General features: G+C 62.7%; 1 protein-coding gene across 1 annotated transcript in view; it reads left to right on the top strand.

Annotated features, from left to right (window-relative positions):
* TNXB (tenascin XB) overlaps positions 1-16,069 on the top strand; it is a 61,140-nt gene that overhangs the window by 18,966 nt on the left and 26,105 nt on the right. Inside the window, exons 7-15 of the mRNA XM_036248631.1 lie at positions 1,921-2,289; positions 3,290-3,580; positions 5,046-5,336; positions 5,587-5,604; positions 7,117-7,398; positions 8,794-9,126; positions 9,486-9,809; positions 12,217-12,522; positions 15,054-15,353. Coding sequence (XP_036104524.1) covers positions 1,921-2,289; positions 3,290-3,580; positions 5,046-5,336; positions 5,587-5,604; positions 7,117-7,398; positions 8,794-9,126; positions 9,486-9,809; positions 12,217-12,522; positions 15,054-15,353 — 2,514 coding nt within the window. The remainder of the gene's footprint in view (positions 1-1,920; positions 2,290-3,289; positions 3,581-5,045; positions 5,337-5,586; positions 5,605-7,116; positions 7,399-8,793; positions 9,127-9,485; positions 9,810-12,216; positions 12,523-15,053; positions 15,354-16,069) is intronic.

Below are 16,069 nucleotides of genomic sequence, written 5' to 3'. Positions count from 1 at the left end.
CCTTTCTCTTTCCAGGTGGGCCTGGGCACCGGAATGCGGCCTCTGGCTCCGGTGGGAGGGGCAGAAGGGACTGTCGTGGGAGGAATGCAGGGATGGTGGGGGCAGCTGCCACTGATCGGCTCTCCCCCCCCCCCTTTTTTGCCCCCGGCAGCACCAGGCCACTACAGTTACCCGGAGGTGCACCCCCCAGCCCTGCCCCCCAGGCCCCAGCCCCGGCCGACTCCGCGGCCCCCGCGCCCCCCTCGGCCCGCTGGGCCCCCTCGGCCGGAGGAGGAGGGGCAGGAGGAGCCTCGGCCTCGGCCCAGCCTGCCCCAGACCCCTCGGCGGTGGGGCAACCTGACCGCTGAGCTGGGCCGCTTCCGCGGCAGCGCGCAGGACCTGGAGCGCCACCTGCGGGCTCACGGCTACCCACTGCGGGCCAACCAGACCTACGCGTCCGTGGCGCGCCACATCCACGAGTACTTGCAGCGGCGCCTGGCAGCCGCCGCCCCTGCGGGTTCCCCCGCACCCCCGCCGCGTCGCCGCACCCCCACCGCCAGCCCCGACTCCAGCACCTGGAAGCGGGACTCCAACCAGGGCATCTATGGCCTCTCACCCGAAGGAGTCGATGGGATGGCTGTGCCCCGCCACCCGAAGCCCGAGGTGCTGGGCAGTTCCGCCGACGGCTCACTTCTCGTGTCCCTCGAGGGGCTCCGTGGCCACTTCGAGCGCGTGGTGCTGCGCTGGCAGCCGCAGCCGCCCGCAGACGGCCCCCGCGGGGAGATGAGTGTGCCGGGCGCCACGCGCACCGTCAGCCTGCCCCGCCTCAGGCCCGGCACCACCTACCACGTGGAGGTCCACGGGGTGCGGGCCGGGCAGACCTCCAAGTCCTACGCCTTCATCACCACCACAGGTAGTGTGGGCTGGGCTGTGGGACCGCCTCTCCCCCCGGCTCACCTGCCTTTGGAGTCTGCTTCCCTCAGTGCGTCCCACTGCTCAGGTCTCAGACTGCCGTCCCCACCACATCCTGCCTTCAAGCCCTGCCTGGTGCAGGCTCCAGGGGTCCCCCACAGCAAAGCACCCTGAAACCACCTCCACCTCCAGGGTCCTGGCAGATACCCAAGGCCAAGGAGACCTGCTCTTTGGGATCCCTTGGTTTTCACCATCAAGACTGCTGTTCCAGGCGGCAGGGGGTGGATTTGTGGGCGGGGAGGGGCTGCAGACTCACCGGAGCGGTGGGGTGGGCAGGACCAACCCAGGGGTTCCCAGCTCTGACTCACTGTGCTGAGGGTGGCTGCAGACTGTGGTCAGTGGTTGCTATTTTCCACAAGTTGGCCTTGACCTCAAAGGGACACATCAGAGCTGCTTGGGGTGGCCTTGAAGTTACTGGCTGCATGTGTGAGTGGGGAGACCTCCGCTTCCAAGTCCTTTCCGACCTCCTGGCTCACTTCATGCTGGTCTCTTCCACAGGAGGATGTCCGGGCTCAGGGGAGGGGTGCCCTGTGGCTGGCATGGGGAGGGTTGTGGGCCTTTTCTTCCCCCATAGGCCCCAGATGCCACCTGAGCTGAACACCCTCCCCCTCCTCACTACCCACTCTCCTCTGCACCCCTTCCCTCGCTACACCTCCTTTCTTCCAGGCTTCTCGCTGCAACACTGGTGGAAGACGCAGCTACCGCCCAGCGGGGAGGGGAGGGCGTGTCTGCAGAGGGGGCTGGGAGTCTTGTGGGGGAGGGATGGCAGGCTATATTTCTTTGTTATGCCCACAGGCCTGTCTCTCAGGTGAGGTGGACAGGGCTGTCTGGAGGACTGGCCGGCCTCTGGGAGGGGAGGTGGCCGGGGAATGTCCGGAGGCCCTTAGAAGCGAGGGGCAGGCCTGTGGGCAGGATTCCTTTCCTGCCTCACACCAGACCCCCCTGTTTTTCTCACCCTGCCCTTCCCAGGGTCCTCCCCCTCCGGCCACCTGGGGGCCACTGATGAACCTCCTCCTGCAGGCCCTTCAACGACTCAAGGGGCTCAGGCCCCCGGCTTGCAGCACCGCCCCCAGGAGCTGGGAGAATTGAGAGTACTGGGCAAAGACAGGACAGGGCACCTCCGTGTGGCCTGGGCGGCGCAACCTGACACCTTTGCCCACTTCCAGCTGCGCCTTCAGGTGCCCAAAGGGCCAGGGTCGCATGACCAACTGCTGCCAGGGGATGTCCGAGAGGCACTGCTGCCCTCACCCCCTCCTGGAGCCCAGTACGAGCTGTCACTTCGTGGGGTCCCCCCTGAGGGCGAGCCCTCTGCTCCTCTCATCTACCAAGGCATTATGGGTACATCTTGGCTTCTGCTCAGACCAGGGTCCTGAGGTGGAGGGAGGGGCTGGGCTGGGGGACTTCCCAGGTGGGATGGGGGTAGAAGGGCAGGACTGAGTGTTGGTGAGAGAAAAGGAGGTGAGGGTTCAGAAGCCAGAGGGATGGGGGAGGGATCTGAGAACAATGACAGGGTGGGCCAGGGAGGGGAGTACTCCAGGAAAAGAAAACAAGGGAGAAAAGCCAGAGGCTGGGACAGGGATTCTCCCTGTAACTTTCTTTGCCCTGTGTCCTGACCGCACATCCTGTCACTCCTCTGCACCCCCCACCCCCCAGATCACTCAGGGTGGATGTGGGAAGGCCTCTGGCCCTGACGACCCTGACCCTCAAGTCCCTTTCCCCTCTCTTCCCCACAGCCCCTGCAGCCCCTCACTGGGCAGGCTAGGGTGGTGGCACTGCCTCATCAGCCGGCTTCTGCTGGGGGGGAGGCTCCTTGGGGCAGGGAGCACGGCAGGGCTCAGGCCTTTGGAGATGGGCGCTCTGCAGAGCCCCGGAGGACAAGGCCTGGGGTGTGGCTCCCACACCCTCCTGTCTCTCTATGAGACCAGAGAAGCCTGTTCTCCCTGCAGCTCCAGGTCCAGCGCACCACTAAGAGAGGGAAACAAGGGAAGAGCTCAGGTGGGCTAGGAGTCTTCAGACTGCTCTAGAGCAGCAGTGGGGAGTTTTGAAACTCTCAGGGAATACACAGGGCACCTGAAACTTCCCCCATGAAGCTTGGGGTGGGGAGGAACTGGGGCCTCTGTGAGGGGTGGGGAAAGGCTGAAGCTTGACTCCAGAGCCAGAGCTGAGGAGAAATGCCCCCTTCTCAGGAAGGCTGGTCACGTAGGGCTAGGTGGGGAAACGGAGCCTTCGAGGGAGGGAGGGAGCTGTTCAGGCTGGAGTGAGCCAGTGGGCAGAGGGGAGGGAAGGGGGCAAGGACAGGGCCATGGTTGAGTTTGCCTGCTTTGCTTTTATTCTCCAGACAGGGATGGGGAAAAGCCTGGGAAGCCCTTGGCCCCACGCCTGGGCCAGCTAACAGTGACGGATGTGACCTCCAGCTCCCTGCGCCTGCATTGGACGGTCCCGGAGGGCGAGTTCGACTCCTTTGTGATCCAGTACAAAGACAGGGACCAGCCCCGCGTGGTGCCTGCGGAGGGGCCCCAGCGCTCTGCCCTCCTCACCAACTTGGATGTGGGCCGCAAGTACAAATTCGTCCTGTACGGGTTTGTGGGCAAGAAGAGGCACGGCCCCCTGGTGGCCGAAGCCAAGATCTGTAAGTGAGAGCAGTCACCCGCCCCTCCCTCTGGGCGGTCCTCAGGGGGTCTTTCCAGTGCTTTGGGAACTCCAGAAAGGCTTCCTGGAGGCAGGGGTCCTCGAGGTGAATCCTGAACAGAATGCAGTGGTGGGCCAGGCAGGAGTCGAGGGCAGAGCAGACAGAGGGAGCTGTGGAGAGCGAGGCAGGAGGGGGTGTGACTGCAGGACCGTCTGTGTCTGTCTCCTCTCCCTGGACAGGGCAGCTGAGGGGACTGGCCAGGTGTCTGACAGGAGCTTGGATCTCGCTAGAGGGCCCTGGGGAGAGACATGATTCTGCGTTTCTCTCCCAGATGCACTGAGGCTGCTGTGGAGGACAGCTGCACAGCGGCAGGCGTGGGTCAAGGCAGAGCCAGCAGGAGATGCTAGCGGCCTGGCTGGGAAAGTGGGTGGCAGTGAGTCTGGATGTGGGAAGTGAGGGAGAGCGAGGGGTTCAGGCACCCCACATTTCTGGATCAGACACCCCGTTCCTGGAGGCGAGGAACAACAGAGATAAAAGACAGTGCGGCAGGACACTTAGATAAGCATCTTCTGAGCATTGCTAAGGTCGAAGCGCTCCAGGTGTTCTAGGTGCCCTGGGAAGCAGCCCATGCTTAGATGCAAGATCAGGGCGCAGAGGTCAACGTGCAGGAAGTGACAGGCCCTGGGGTGATCCTGCTGCCCTCGTGGGTGTGGAGAGCAGAGGGGGACCCAAAGACGGGGTGTGGGTGTCATCATTGTCAGTAGACAGGAGCAAGGGCAAGCCTGTGAGAAACCTGGGGGTGGCCAACACTCAGGGCACACAAAGGAAGGGCATCTTGGGAAGAGGGGCAGAGCCCCAGAGAATGGTGTCCAGGACGCCAAAATGAAGGGTGTGGTCAGACATGTGGATTCCTGAGAGGACTCAGGGCTGCACGGTGTCCCTGGGGCTGAGCCACGCAAGCTCCGGCCAAAGTGCCCTGGAGGGTGACAGAGGGGAGGGCACGGCCACAAGCCGTGTACACATCTCTTTCTGGGATCTGGACTGGGGCAGAGACAGGGCGGGGAGGAGACACAGCTGAGTGGAGGAGGGCGGGAGATGGGGGAGATGGGGCGTGGGGCCAGGGCCAGGTGTGGGAGGCTCTCCGGTGCTGCACCTGCGGTGCCCCCTCTCGCAGGAGAAGCCTGGAAGCAGTGGAGGTGCTGGGAGCACTTCCCTGGCCGTGGAGGTGGGGAAGGGTCTGGCTCCCTTGTCTCTGAGGCCCCTCCCCAGGCGGGGGATAGAATTGGGGCCACAACAGTCCGGACATTAGAGGAAGGTGCCCTTCTCTGGGGCTGGAAACCCGTCAGTGCCCCTCAGCTGCGCCCTCTGTGTGGTGCACAACCTCCAAAAGCAGCCCTCAGGGGAGGTGATTCCCTTCCTTTGACCTGTGCCCCCTTCTTTCTACTTCCTCTACTTCCTCTCCTAGTGCCTCAGAGTGAACCCAGCCCAGCAACCCCACCCCGCCTGGGAACACTGTGGGTGACGGATCCCACCCCGGACTCGCTGCGCCTCTCCTGGACAGTCCCTGAGGGCCAGTTCGACTCCTTCTTGGTCCAGTACAGGGACAGGGATGGACGACCCCAGACAGTGCCCGTGGAAGGGCCTGAGCGCTCGGTCACTGTCTCCCCCCTGGACCCCGGCCAGAAGTACAGATTCACTCTGTTTGGGGTTGCCAACAAGCTGCGGCACGGCCCCCTCACCGCCAGCGGCACCACTGGTGAGTGGCAGCCCCCCGAACCCCACGCGACCCCTGCCAGTCTCCTGCACGCATGCGTGAGCCAGGAGCCAGCCGGCCTCCAGCGAGAAGGCTGCCTCCGGACCCTGGCCCCACGCCCAGGCCCAGCCAGCGCCCTGCTGCTGGCCCAGCCTATCCCCCCGGCTCCCCAAGGCCCAGATGGGACAGCCCGCCGCACCCCACATCCAGGCCAGGCCGCCACTTCAGCCCTGGCTGGATCCTCTATTTACAGCCCCAGAGAATAAAGATGGTGCCTGGCCTGTCGGAACTGTCTGACAGGGAGCGACCATTTCTCCCTAACCCTCTGCTTCCCAGCGTCCTCTTGGGCTCCTCGCACCCCCACCTTCCCATCCTCACCTTCCCATCATCCCTCGCTGTCGTTCTGCCCACTCCCTCCTCAGCCTCCTTCCCCTGAGTGGTCCCGATGGACCTGGGAGTGGGCACAGAAGGGCTGGCTGCCATGTCAGTCTCCCAGCCCATGGAGCCTCGGCAGAGACCCTGCACAGCTGATATGGGTGCCGGGGCTGATTCTAGACACAGTCCAGAAGAGCAGGGCCCTCCCAACCCCGGTCTTTCACTTGTGTCTAAAGCCCTGCCTTAGTGACTCCTTCCTGAGAGTTAAAGGGGAGGGAGGGCCACAGCCACCACCGCCATGGCCACCGGGAGGCCTCAGCGAAGGACATTCCATCGCTGCCCTGCAGTGGGGTGGGCCTGGGGAGCCCGAGGTGGCTGGGGAGGGGCCTTACCGCCTGCGGCTAGCACTGCAGTGGCTGGCAGACAGCACCTTGGAGATCCAGTCCCCCGTCGCAGACAGCGGGGCACCCCACCCACAGACTCACTGGTGCAGGTGGCTACCACTGCCGGACAGGAGCTCAGGCCCTGAGCCATGTCTCCGGGGAAGAGCTCGGAGCGGCTCACACAAGGCGACAAACCACGAGCCCTAGCTCCAGAAGAACACCGGCCGGACCTGCCCGATCGCCATGTATACCTCACCAGCAGAGCCAGGCCCTTTAAACCTGTATCCCCATCTGTTTTCTCAGCCCCCCAAGAAACCCTAAGCCTCATAAAACCCAGCACAGAGGCCCCGAAGCCGCCAGAGGAGCCCCACCTGGGGGAGCTGACAGTGACGGACGCCACCCCCGACACCCTGCGCCTCTCCTGGACCGTCCCCGAGGGCCAGTTTGACCACTTCCTGGTGCAGTACAAGAACGGGGACGGGCAGCCCAAGGCGGTGCGGGTGCCAGGACACGAGGACAGGGTCACCATCTCGGGCCTGGAGCCCGACCACAAGTACAAGATGAACCTGTATGGCTTCCATGACGGCCAGCGCCAGGGCCCCGTCTCTGCCGTTGGGGTGACAGGTGAGTGGACGGGGAGCCCCGGGGTGGGAGCCCGCAGGAGGCCCACAGCCTGGGAGGGGTGAGTGGGTGCTGGCCCTGCTGGAGGCTGAGCCATGGTGCCCTGGGCCTCCCCCTGGGCTCCCTGAGGACCAGCGGGGCCTGGGCAGGGAAGGGCCCCTGTGAGCTGTGCTGGTGGCCGCCCTGTCCCCACAGCTGACCCCAGCTCTGGGCGTCTTGGTGAGGTTGGACTGAGCAGGACCTCCCAGCCCAGGAGGGGCTTCTCTGAAGTGACCCCAGGGCCCTGCGCGACCACGGCTGGGGAAGGAGCTGGGACACCTCCATGGACCCTGCCTCACCCTCCCTGTGCCTGTCCTTCTCAGCTGCAGAGGAAGAGACCCCCAGCCCCGCAGAGCCCAGCACAGAGGCCCCAGAGCCCCCCGAGGAGCCCGTGCTGGGGGAGCTGATGGTGACAGCATCGTCCCCGGACTCGCTGAGCCTGTCCTGGACCGTCCCCCAGGGCCACTTCGACTCCTTCACCGTCCAGTACAAGGACAGGGACGGGCGTCCCCAGGTGGTGCGTGTCGGGGGTGAGGAGAGCGAGGTGACCGTGCAGGGCCTGGAGCCGGGGCGCAAGTACAAGATGCACCTGTACGGCCTGCACGGGGGGCGGCGCATGGGCCCCGTGTCCACCGTGGGGCTGACCGGTGAGTGGGGCGAGGGCGGGGCGGGGAGGACGGGCCCTGGAACACTCTCCCTTCATCCCATCCTCGTGGAAACATTAGTGTCCCCCGCACGGGTCCCCTGCACCTGCCTGGCCTGGGTAAGGTGGCAAAGCGCACGTGCGTTCAGCCGGATGGGGCCGGGGGATTCCGCATCCCTGACCAGACCCTCCGGATGCGGGTGCTGCTGGTCTGAGGGCCACACTGGCAGCACCTCCTCACACCAGGGTGTGGGAGGGAAGGCTGCCGGCACGTGGCCCGGACCCCGGGCGCAGCGTCTGCGGCGGGACTGAGGTGTCAGGAGGGCCGAGGGCTCAGAAAGCAGCGTCCGGCCTGCAGCGCCCCAGCTCGTGGCTCTGACAGGGCCGGACCCACGGCTGCAGTGGGTCCACTCAGACGGGGCCCTGAGCCCAGCACTGTGGGGTTCACAGGGTCAACCTCGACCTTGGCAGAGACACAAGGTCTCATCCTCACGGGGCTCACGGTCGGGGGAAGACAGGCTGTGAACCAATGTGACAGGCAAAGGGGGTGTAGACATGACAGGACGCCCTGGGGCCAGGCCAGACGGGGGCAGCACAGGGCAGCCGAGGCCTGAGGTCAGGCAGGTGTCGGCATGGTGACCGCCACAGGACGAAGAGTGTGTCAGACCACGGTGTCACGGCGGTGCCGAGCCCCGGAGCTGGGGCGCCAGGGCACACGGGAGGGTTTGGGATGAAATGCTCTGAGGAGGGGGGCAGTCTCGAGCCAGGCGGGGAGCTGGGCGCTCAGCAGGGCTCCTCAGGGCACAGAGGGCTGTGCAGCTCAGGTGAGACCCACTCAGTCTGCTGTGCGTCTCCTGTCCCCTCTGGGCCCTGTGCAGAGGGGACCGGAGGAGGCAGGAGCAGGAGGGAGGTGGGAGCCAGGTGAGAGGTGAGGGTGGCCCAAGCCAGCGAGTCTGGGCTGCAGGTGTGGGGGTGAGGAGAAGCGACAGGGACTTGGGAGAGAGTGGGACCCCGAGTCCACTGGCAGCTGAGGACAGGACAGGAAGCTCGGGGGAAGGGGGGCCTCCTGGCTTGTTCTGGAGCAAAGTCAGGAGCACAGGGAGTGAGACGCCAACAAGCCAGTGGAGGGAGCCCAGGCACAGTGGCCGCAGGGCCCTGTGCTCGGACAGCAGTGCTGAGCAGAGGGACAGGTCACAGCAGCGTTGGGTCGGGGGTGAGGTGGCCAGGAGGGGTGACTGAGGTGATGGAAGGAGACACTAAAGGGGCCAGAGAGGCTCGGAGCCAGAGCCCCCGTGGACGGCAAGATTTTGTCCTTATCGCCTTACTTTTGCAAGGGAGCCCATTATGTGCCAAGCTGAGGACTCAGGAGACCTCGCCTGTCCCCCATGTCTGTGTCCAGGTCGTCCAGCTCCGGACTACGAAGCTGTGACCACCCAAGTCCCGCCGACCATGACCCCGGAGCCTCCCATCAAGCCGCGCCTGGGAGAGCTGACAGTGACGGACGCCACCCCCGACACCCTGCGCCTCTCCTGGACCGTCCCCGAGGGCCAGTTTGACCACTTCCTGGTCCAGTACAAGAACGGGGACGGGCAGCCCAAGGCGGTGCGGGTGCCAGGACACGAGGACGGGGTCACCATCTCGGGCCTGGAGCCCGACCACAAGTACAAGATGAACCTGTATGGCTTCCATGACGGCCAGCGCCAGGGCCCCGTCTCTGTCGTCGGGGTGACAGGTGAGTGGACGGGGAGCCCCGGGGTGGGAGCCCGCAGGAGGCCCACAGCCTGGGAGGGGTGAGTGGGTGCTGGCCCTGCTGGAGGCTGAGCCATGGTGCCCTGGGCCTCCCCCTGGGCTCCCTGAGGACCAGCGGGGCCTGGGCAGGGAAGGGCTCCTGTGAGCTGTGCTGGTGGCCGCCCTGTCCCCACAGCTGACCCCAGCTCTGGGCGTCTTGGTGAGGTTGGACTGAGCAGGACCTCCCAGCCCAGGAGGGGCTTCTCTGAAGTGACCCCAGGGCCCTGCGCGACCACGGCTGGGGAAGGAGCCGGGACACCTCCATGGACCCTGCCTCACCCTCCCTGTGCCTGTCCTTCTCAGCTGCAGAGGAAGAGACCCCCAGCCCCGCAGAGCCCAGCACAGAGGCCCCAGAGCCCCCCGAGGAGCCCGTGCTGGGGGAGCTGATGGTGACAGCATCGTCCCCGGACTCGCTGAGCCTGTCCTGGACCGTCCCCCAGGGCCACTTCGACTCCTTCACCGTCCAGTACAAGGACAGGGACGGGCGTCCCCAGGTGGTGCGTGTCGGGGGTGAGGAGAGCGAGGTGACCGTGCGGGGCCTGGAGCCGGGGCGCAAGTACAAGATGCACCTGTACGGCCTGCACGGGGGGCGGCGCATGGGCCCCGTGTCCACCGTGGGGCTGACCGGTGAGTGGGTGTGTGTGGGGGGGTTTCCTGTTGTGTCTCCAGCCCTCGGGGCAATGACTCTCCTAGTCACCTGGGGGGATGACCTGGGAAAAGCAGTTCCGGGAGGCTGGGCTGCAAGCAGCTTCCCTACCGTGCCCAGGTTTCACACTGTCTGTGCCTCTGTTTCCTCCTCCATAAAACGGGGTCGTTGCGCCCATCTCACCGAACTGGTGTGAGGATTCGGTGAGTTGGCAACTCGGGGCACTAGGAAGGCCTGGCACAGAGAATCTGCGGTCAGTGTCTGTCACCAGGAGGATCATCATATCCTCTCTCGGGTCTGCTTGGTCCTTTGGCTGCATCAGCTACTTGGATGGTAGAGTGTCCATGAGGCCTCGGCCGCCCCTCTCATCCCGGGGCCTGTGCAGCAAGTGGGAGCCTCCCTCAGCCCTCTCTTAGGCCAGCACAGGGCCCCTTGCCACCAGGAAGGACCCAGCCTGGGCCCCTCCTCTCCAGGGCCTCAACACTAAGGCCAGATCCTTGGTGCATCCGGGACCTGCTGCTGACCGGCCCAGCTTGGTCACCGCAAGGGGCCTCTCTTTTCCCCTTTGTTCACTGAAGGAAAGACACGCGCTTTTGAAGAACGATGTCTACTATTGAGAACAAGCACACTTGAAGCAGAGGAGCCTCGAGGTTTTAGAGCCAGGGTTGTGCCCACAAGTCCACCCTCACTGTAACATGGGTGGCTTGGCTGCCAGAACCTTCCACTCCGTTTCTTTTCTGTCTTCAGCGAGCGCTGAGAGCAGGGAGAGGGGAAAACCCGTGCGCTCCTGTCCTGCACGCAGCAGGGTGCGGGCTGGTGCCGGCCCGCAGTGGGTGACCCTCTGTCTGTCTGTCCCGGGGAGCCATCCTGGTGCCTGGAAGGATGGGCCATGTCGCACTGGCTGGGTGGTGCAGGACCAGCTGATCTGTCTCCGGCCTCCCCAGCCCTAACTGTGAGCTGGAGCAGGTGGCCCTCACCAGAGCAGGCAGCCGGGAGAACTGCAGGAAGCTAGATAGAAGCATCTCTAAACTGGAAGGAGATGATGCCACACGCGGCCTAGGCACTGCCATGCCCAGGCGGGTGTAATCCCACCTTCCAGCTGAGCCAAAGCTCCAACAGTGAGGCTGGACGGCGAGGGGCAGTTCCTTTCTCCTGGAAGGAAGTGCAGAGTGCGAAGCCAGCGGGAGGCAGATGCCAATCACACTCTGGTGGCCACGCCCACCCCTTCAGCCACCTCCCTGAGTCCTGCCCTACCCACTCAGACTCTGCTCTGTCTTCCGAGGCCTGGTCAGCAGCCCATTTTCAAAGCAGGTTTTATCTGTCTGGAGCCTAGTTTTCTCCACAGGAGCCAGAGATGTGAGCTCTCGGAATCCCACCCACCCCCACCCCAGCCCGATCGCCTCTTGGGTCTACCTTCCAAGCCCAGCCACTGAGGCTGCTCCCAGGCTCAGCTCATTCTGGGTGCTGGGGACCAGGAAGTCCTGAGTTCGGCCTTTCCCAGCCCAGACATGCAGAGCACTCTTAACTTAACCAACACTTGTGGAGCACCCCTGGGTGCTGGGCGCCGGGCACAGCAGTGGGCAGCCAGGGCTCCTGCCCGCAGAGCCCGCATCCCAGTGGGGGGAGACAGGCACCCTGAGGCACAGCCGTCAGTGGTGCCACGCGACACCGTGAGCCCGGGAGGGTGGACCCGAAGGTGGTGGGTAAGGACGGGGCTGAGGAAAGCCTGACGGACAAGAGGACACACCATCGAGGCCCTTGGAGACGAGTTCGAGGGGCAGAGGGAAGGTGCCAAGGTTCTGTGGAGCAGCGGGGAATGTTCTGGAACTGAGGGTGTGACAGACGTGCAGGACCTTGAGGCCATCATAAGGACTTGGCTTTCGCTCTGAATGGACGCCATGGGGGAACATCTCTGACTGGCGTGTTAATGGGGGACAGAGAGGAGGGGTGAGCGTGCGTGCGAGGGCGGTCGTCCGGGGGCCGCCCTGCACCCTGTGGGAACTGTGGTGCCTGGTGAGGGCAGTGGTGGGGTCAGCTGCTGGGCCTGACTGGGGGTGGAGAGGACTCGGGTGGTGTCGGGAAGGCAGCAGGGCAGGCCCAGGGGACGGCTGCTGTGGGAGGAGCCTGCTGAGTTTGCTGAACAGACAGTCTGGGGAGGCGAGAAGGTCTAGACAGCTGGGGAGCCACTGAGGCACGGGTGGAAATTCAGGGCCTTCCCAGGTCTCAGAGATGGCAGACACCACTGCCCCAGCAAGCCCAGGCCTGGCAGGAGCCAGCGAAGGGCTGCTGGCCAGACAGACGCTGCCCACCAGTGCAGTGTAGACCAGGAGCAACAGACATGCTCACCACCAGGGCGGCTTTTCCTAACAGCTCCCATCTCTGTCTCAGCTCCGCCCCCAGAAGACACTCCTGCAGCCACTGGGTCCCCCCTGGAGCCGCGCCTGGGGGAGCTGACAGTGACAGGTGTGACCCCCAGCTCCGTGGGCCTTGCGTGGACGGTCCCCGAGGGCCAGTTTGACTCCTTCGTGGTCCAGTACGAGAACAGGGACGGGCAGCTGCAGGCGGTGCCTGTGGCCACAGACCAACATGAGGCCACCATCTCCGGCCTGGAGCCTGCCCAGAGATACAGGATGCTCCTCTACGGGCTCCACGGTGGGCAGCGCGTGGGCCCCCTCTCTGTGGGAGCTGTGACAGGTGAGTGAAGGCCAGCCAGACCCAACCGTGGTTATTCAGTGTCCCCCACCTGCACCATCTCTCTCGGGTCCTGCCTCCGTGGCCTCCACAGGTTCTCCTGGGGTCGCAGACATCTTAGTCTCTTCCCTGACCCCTTGGACCCTCCCCAGGCTGAACATCCGTGCCCTCCAGTCCCCATCTCCATTCCACCCCTCACCAGGCCTGGCTCCCACTCACCTGGGCCACACGCAGTGCAAACGCCACTCCCCTCTCCGACTGCCAAATGGTTTCCCGCTCCTCTTGGCAAGCCCACTGGGGCTTGGATGTGGCTGCCGCTCCCCACTGCTGTATTTTGTTGGGTTGAATGGCAGCCATCCCTGGACCCCTTGTCGGGGCGCTCAGCCCTCCTGGAGGAGGCCTCATGCTTGGCTCCAGGGCCTTCCCGCCCCTCTGGCTTCCCGGACATGCGTCTCCACCATTTGTGTGCCACGTGTCTGGTGGAAGCATGGCCCCCTCACAGCAGTGTCTTAAGCCCTAGCCGGTGTGGCTCCGCACGGAAAGGTAGCGGGTTCGACCCCCAGGCAGGGCATGTGCAGGAGACAACTGATCTGATCCATGTTTCTCTCTCTCTCTCTGTCCCCCTTCCTCTATCTCTAGATCAATGAAAACCACATCCTCCAGTGAGGATTTTAAAATAAATAAATAAAAATAAAAAACTGTAAAATGCAGGGAGTTGCAAGGGAAAACAATTATATAGATACACAATTATCACTATATGTGTATATATATTTTTTATCCTCACCGGAGGATATTTTTTCCTTTTTTTTTATCCTCACTCGAGGACATTTTTGCATTTTTCTTCTGATAGAGCGGGAGGGAGAGAGGAAGAGAGAGAGAGAAACATCAATGTGAGAGAGACAAATTGAGTCGCTGCCACCCACACAACCCCAACCAGGGCCGGGGACAAACTGCAACCGAGGTACGTGCCCTTAGCGGGAACCGAACCCAGGACCTTCAGTCCACGGGCCAACACTCTAACCACTGAGCCAAACCAGCCAGGGTGATTTTTTCCATTTTTGTTCAGATAGAGTGGGAGGGAGAGAGAGAGGAAAAGAGAGAAACATCGATGTGAAAGGGACACATCGAATGGCTGCCTCCCACACGACCCCAACTGGGGCTGGGGAAGAATCGCAACTGAGGTACGTGACCTTGACCGGAATCGAACCCATGACTCATTGGTCCACAGGCCGGCGCTCTAACCGCTGAGCCAAACTGGCCAAGGCTGTCAAATTATTATTATTATTTTTTTATCCTCACCCGAGGACATTTTTCCATTTTTTGTACAGATAGAGTGGGAGGGAGAGAGAGGAAGAGAGAGAGAGAGAGAAACATCGATGTGAAAGGGACACATCGAGTGGCTGCCACCCGCACGACCAACCAGGGCTGGGGACAAACTGCAACCGAGGTACGTGCCCTTAGCGGGAACCGAACCCGGGTCTCTCCGGACCGCAGGCCAACGCTCTAACCGCTGAGCCAAACTGGCCAGGGCTGTCAAATTATTTTTAAATGCAAAGTTAAGGTTCAGTGATGCAGGGACTTCTTTATCCGTTCACTAAGTAACGACTTTGTGGCGTATTTAGAAGCAGTGATGACTGTGACCCAGACTAAGGTGATATGAAACATCTGTGATTTCTGTTGGTGACAAAGTCACAGGCACTGCTAGTACACCTTTGTCAACGTAAGAAATGTTCAGACCTGAAGAGAAGTTTTATGAGTTTATTTGAGCCAAACTGACGACAATTGTCAAGAAGCAAAATCTCAACAGACTGAGAAAATGCTCCGGAAAATGGCAGTCTATACCCTGCTTTATACATTACAGTCAAAGAGAGGACATAGTGGTTACATGAAATCCATTGGTGATGGGTTAGGGAGGTAGGAGAAAGCGAAGTGAGGAAACCTCCAGGATTGGATGAAAAGTAACATGATAGACATGTACATCTTTTACATAGGTGGGTACAGGACGGTTGACAGTCAACAGTGAACTGGATAAGGACGAGGGGTCTGTGGTCTCTCCTCCAGGGCAGTGGTTGTGCTTTGGGAGGTACTTTGTTTTTGCAAAGGCATGTTCATCAGGGATGTTCTCCTAGATGCACAAGGACGACAGACAGGCTCAATTAAGGTGGAGATTGACCTCTGTCCGGGAAGATACTGAGCTGGGACATGACTTCCTGCCATGACCTGCTATTAGCCAGAAGGTTTCGATTTCAGACCATCCTTGGTGGTTCCCTTGGTGTCTGAGTTTGTGAGGCTGCCATGCAGGCCCCCTCTGAGCTGTCAGGGTTAGTATGTGGCCCCTTTTCGTCCACACCGTGGCTGGTTTTCTGTGTTCATCATTGAAGGAAATGCTACATTTCAGTTAGAGGTCAGTCAAAATAAAGACGTAACTGTGTCCCATCTCAGTTCAGGGCCCTGATGACCTGGGAGCCCAGAGCCCTGTGGGGAAATGTTCCTCCAGAGATCTCAGTCCTATTCTTTGTCATTCCCCGTCCCAGCTCCCCTCCCACCAGCTCCAGCCACAGAGTCCCCCCAGGAGCCGCGCCTGGGGGAGCTGACGGTGACGGGCATGACCTCAAACTCCGTGGGCCTCTCGTGGACGGTCCCCCAGGGCACATTCGACTCCTTCGTGGTCCAGTACAAGGACAGGGACGGGCAGCCCCGGACGGTGCCTGTGGCCGCAGACCAGCGCGAGCTCACTGTCCAGGGCCTGGAGCCCAGCAGGAAGTACAAGTTCCTGCTCTTTGGGATCCAGGCAGGGAAACGACGAAACCCTGTTTCTGTGGAGGCAAAGACAGGTGAGAGGGACCCCCTGAAACAGAGCCAAAGGCCCCTCTCACACCACCTGATCTCCTGTCCCACCTACCAGGCCTCCCTTTGTTTTCTGGTTTCATTGGAAAAGCCCATGACAGCTAGGACAGTAGGCCAGCTCCTGGGCCCAGTCCCCTGCGGGCTGTCCCTGCCTCCTCACAGCCCTGCTCCTGCTGCCTGTCCCTGCCTCCTCACACCCTGCTCCTGCTGCCTGTCCCTGCCTCCTCACACCCTGCTCCTGCTGCCTGTCCCTGCCTCCTCACAGCCCTGCTCCTGCTGACTGTCCCGGCCTCCTCACAGCCCTGCTCCTGCTGACTGTCCCTGCCTCCTCACAGCCCTGCTCCTGCTGACTGTCCCTGCCTCCTCACAGCCCTGCTCCTGCTGACTGTCCCTGCCTCCTCACAGCCCTGCTCCTGCTGACTGTCCCGGCCTCCTCACACCCTGCTCCTGCTGACTGTCCCGGCCTCCTCACACCCTGCTCCTGCTGACTGTCCCGGCCTTCTCACAGCCCTGCTCCTGCTGACTGTCCCGGCCTCCTCACAGCCCTGCTCCTGCTGACTGTCCCGGCCTCCTCACACCCTGCTCCTGCTGACTGTCCCGGCCTCCTCACACCCTGCTCCTGCTGACTGTCCCTGCCTCCTCACAGCCCTGCTCCTGCTGACTGTCCCGGCCTCCTCACAGCCCTGCTCCTGCTGACTGTCCC

The sequence above is a fragment of the Molossus molossus genome, unplaced genomic scaffold (genome assembly GCF_014108415.1).
Source record: "Molossus molossus isolate mMolMol1 unplaced genomic scaffold, mMolMol1.p scaffold_m16_p_8, whole genome shotgun sequence".
Classification (NCBI taxonomy): domain Eukaryota; kingdom Metazoa; phylum Chordata; class Mammalia; order Chiroptera; family Molossidae; genus Molossus; species Molossus molossus.
This window is presented reverse-complemented; position numbering and strand designations above follow the sequence as displayed.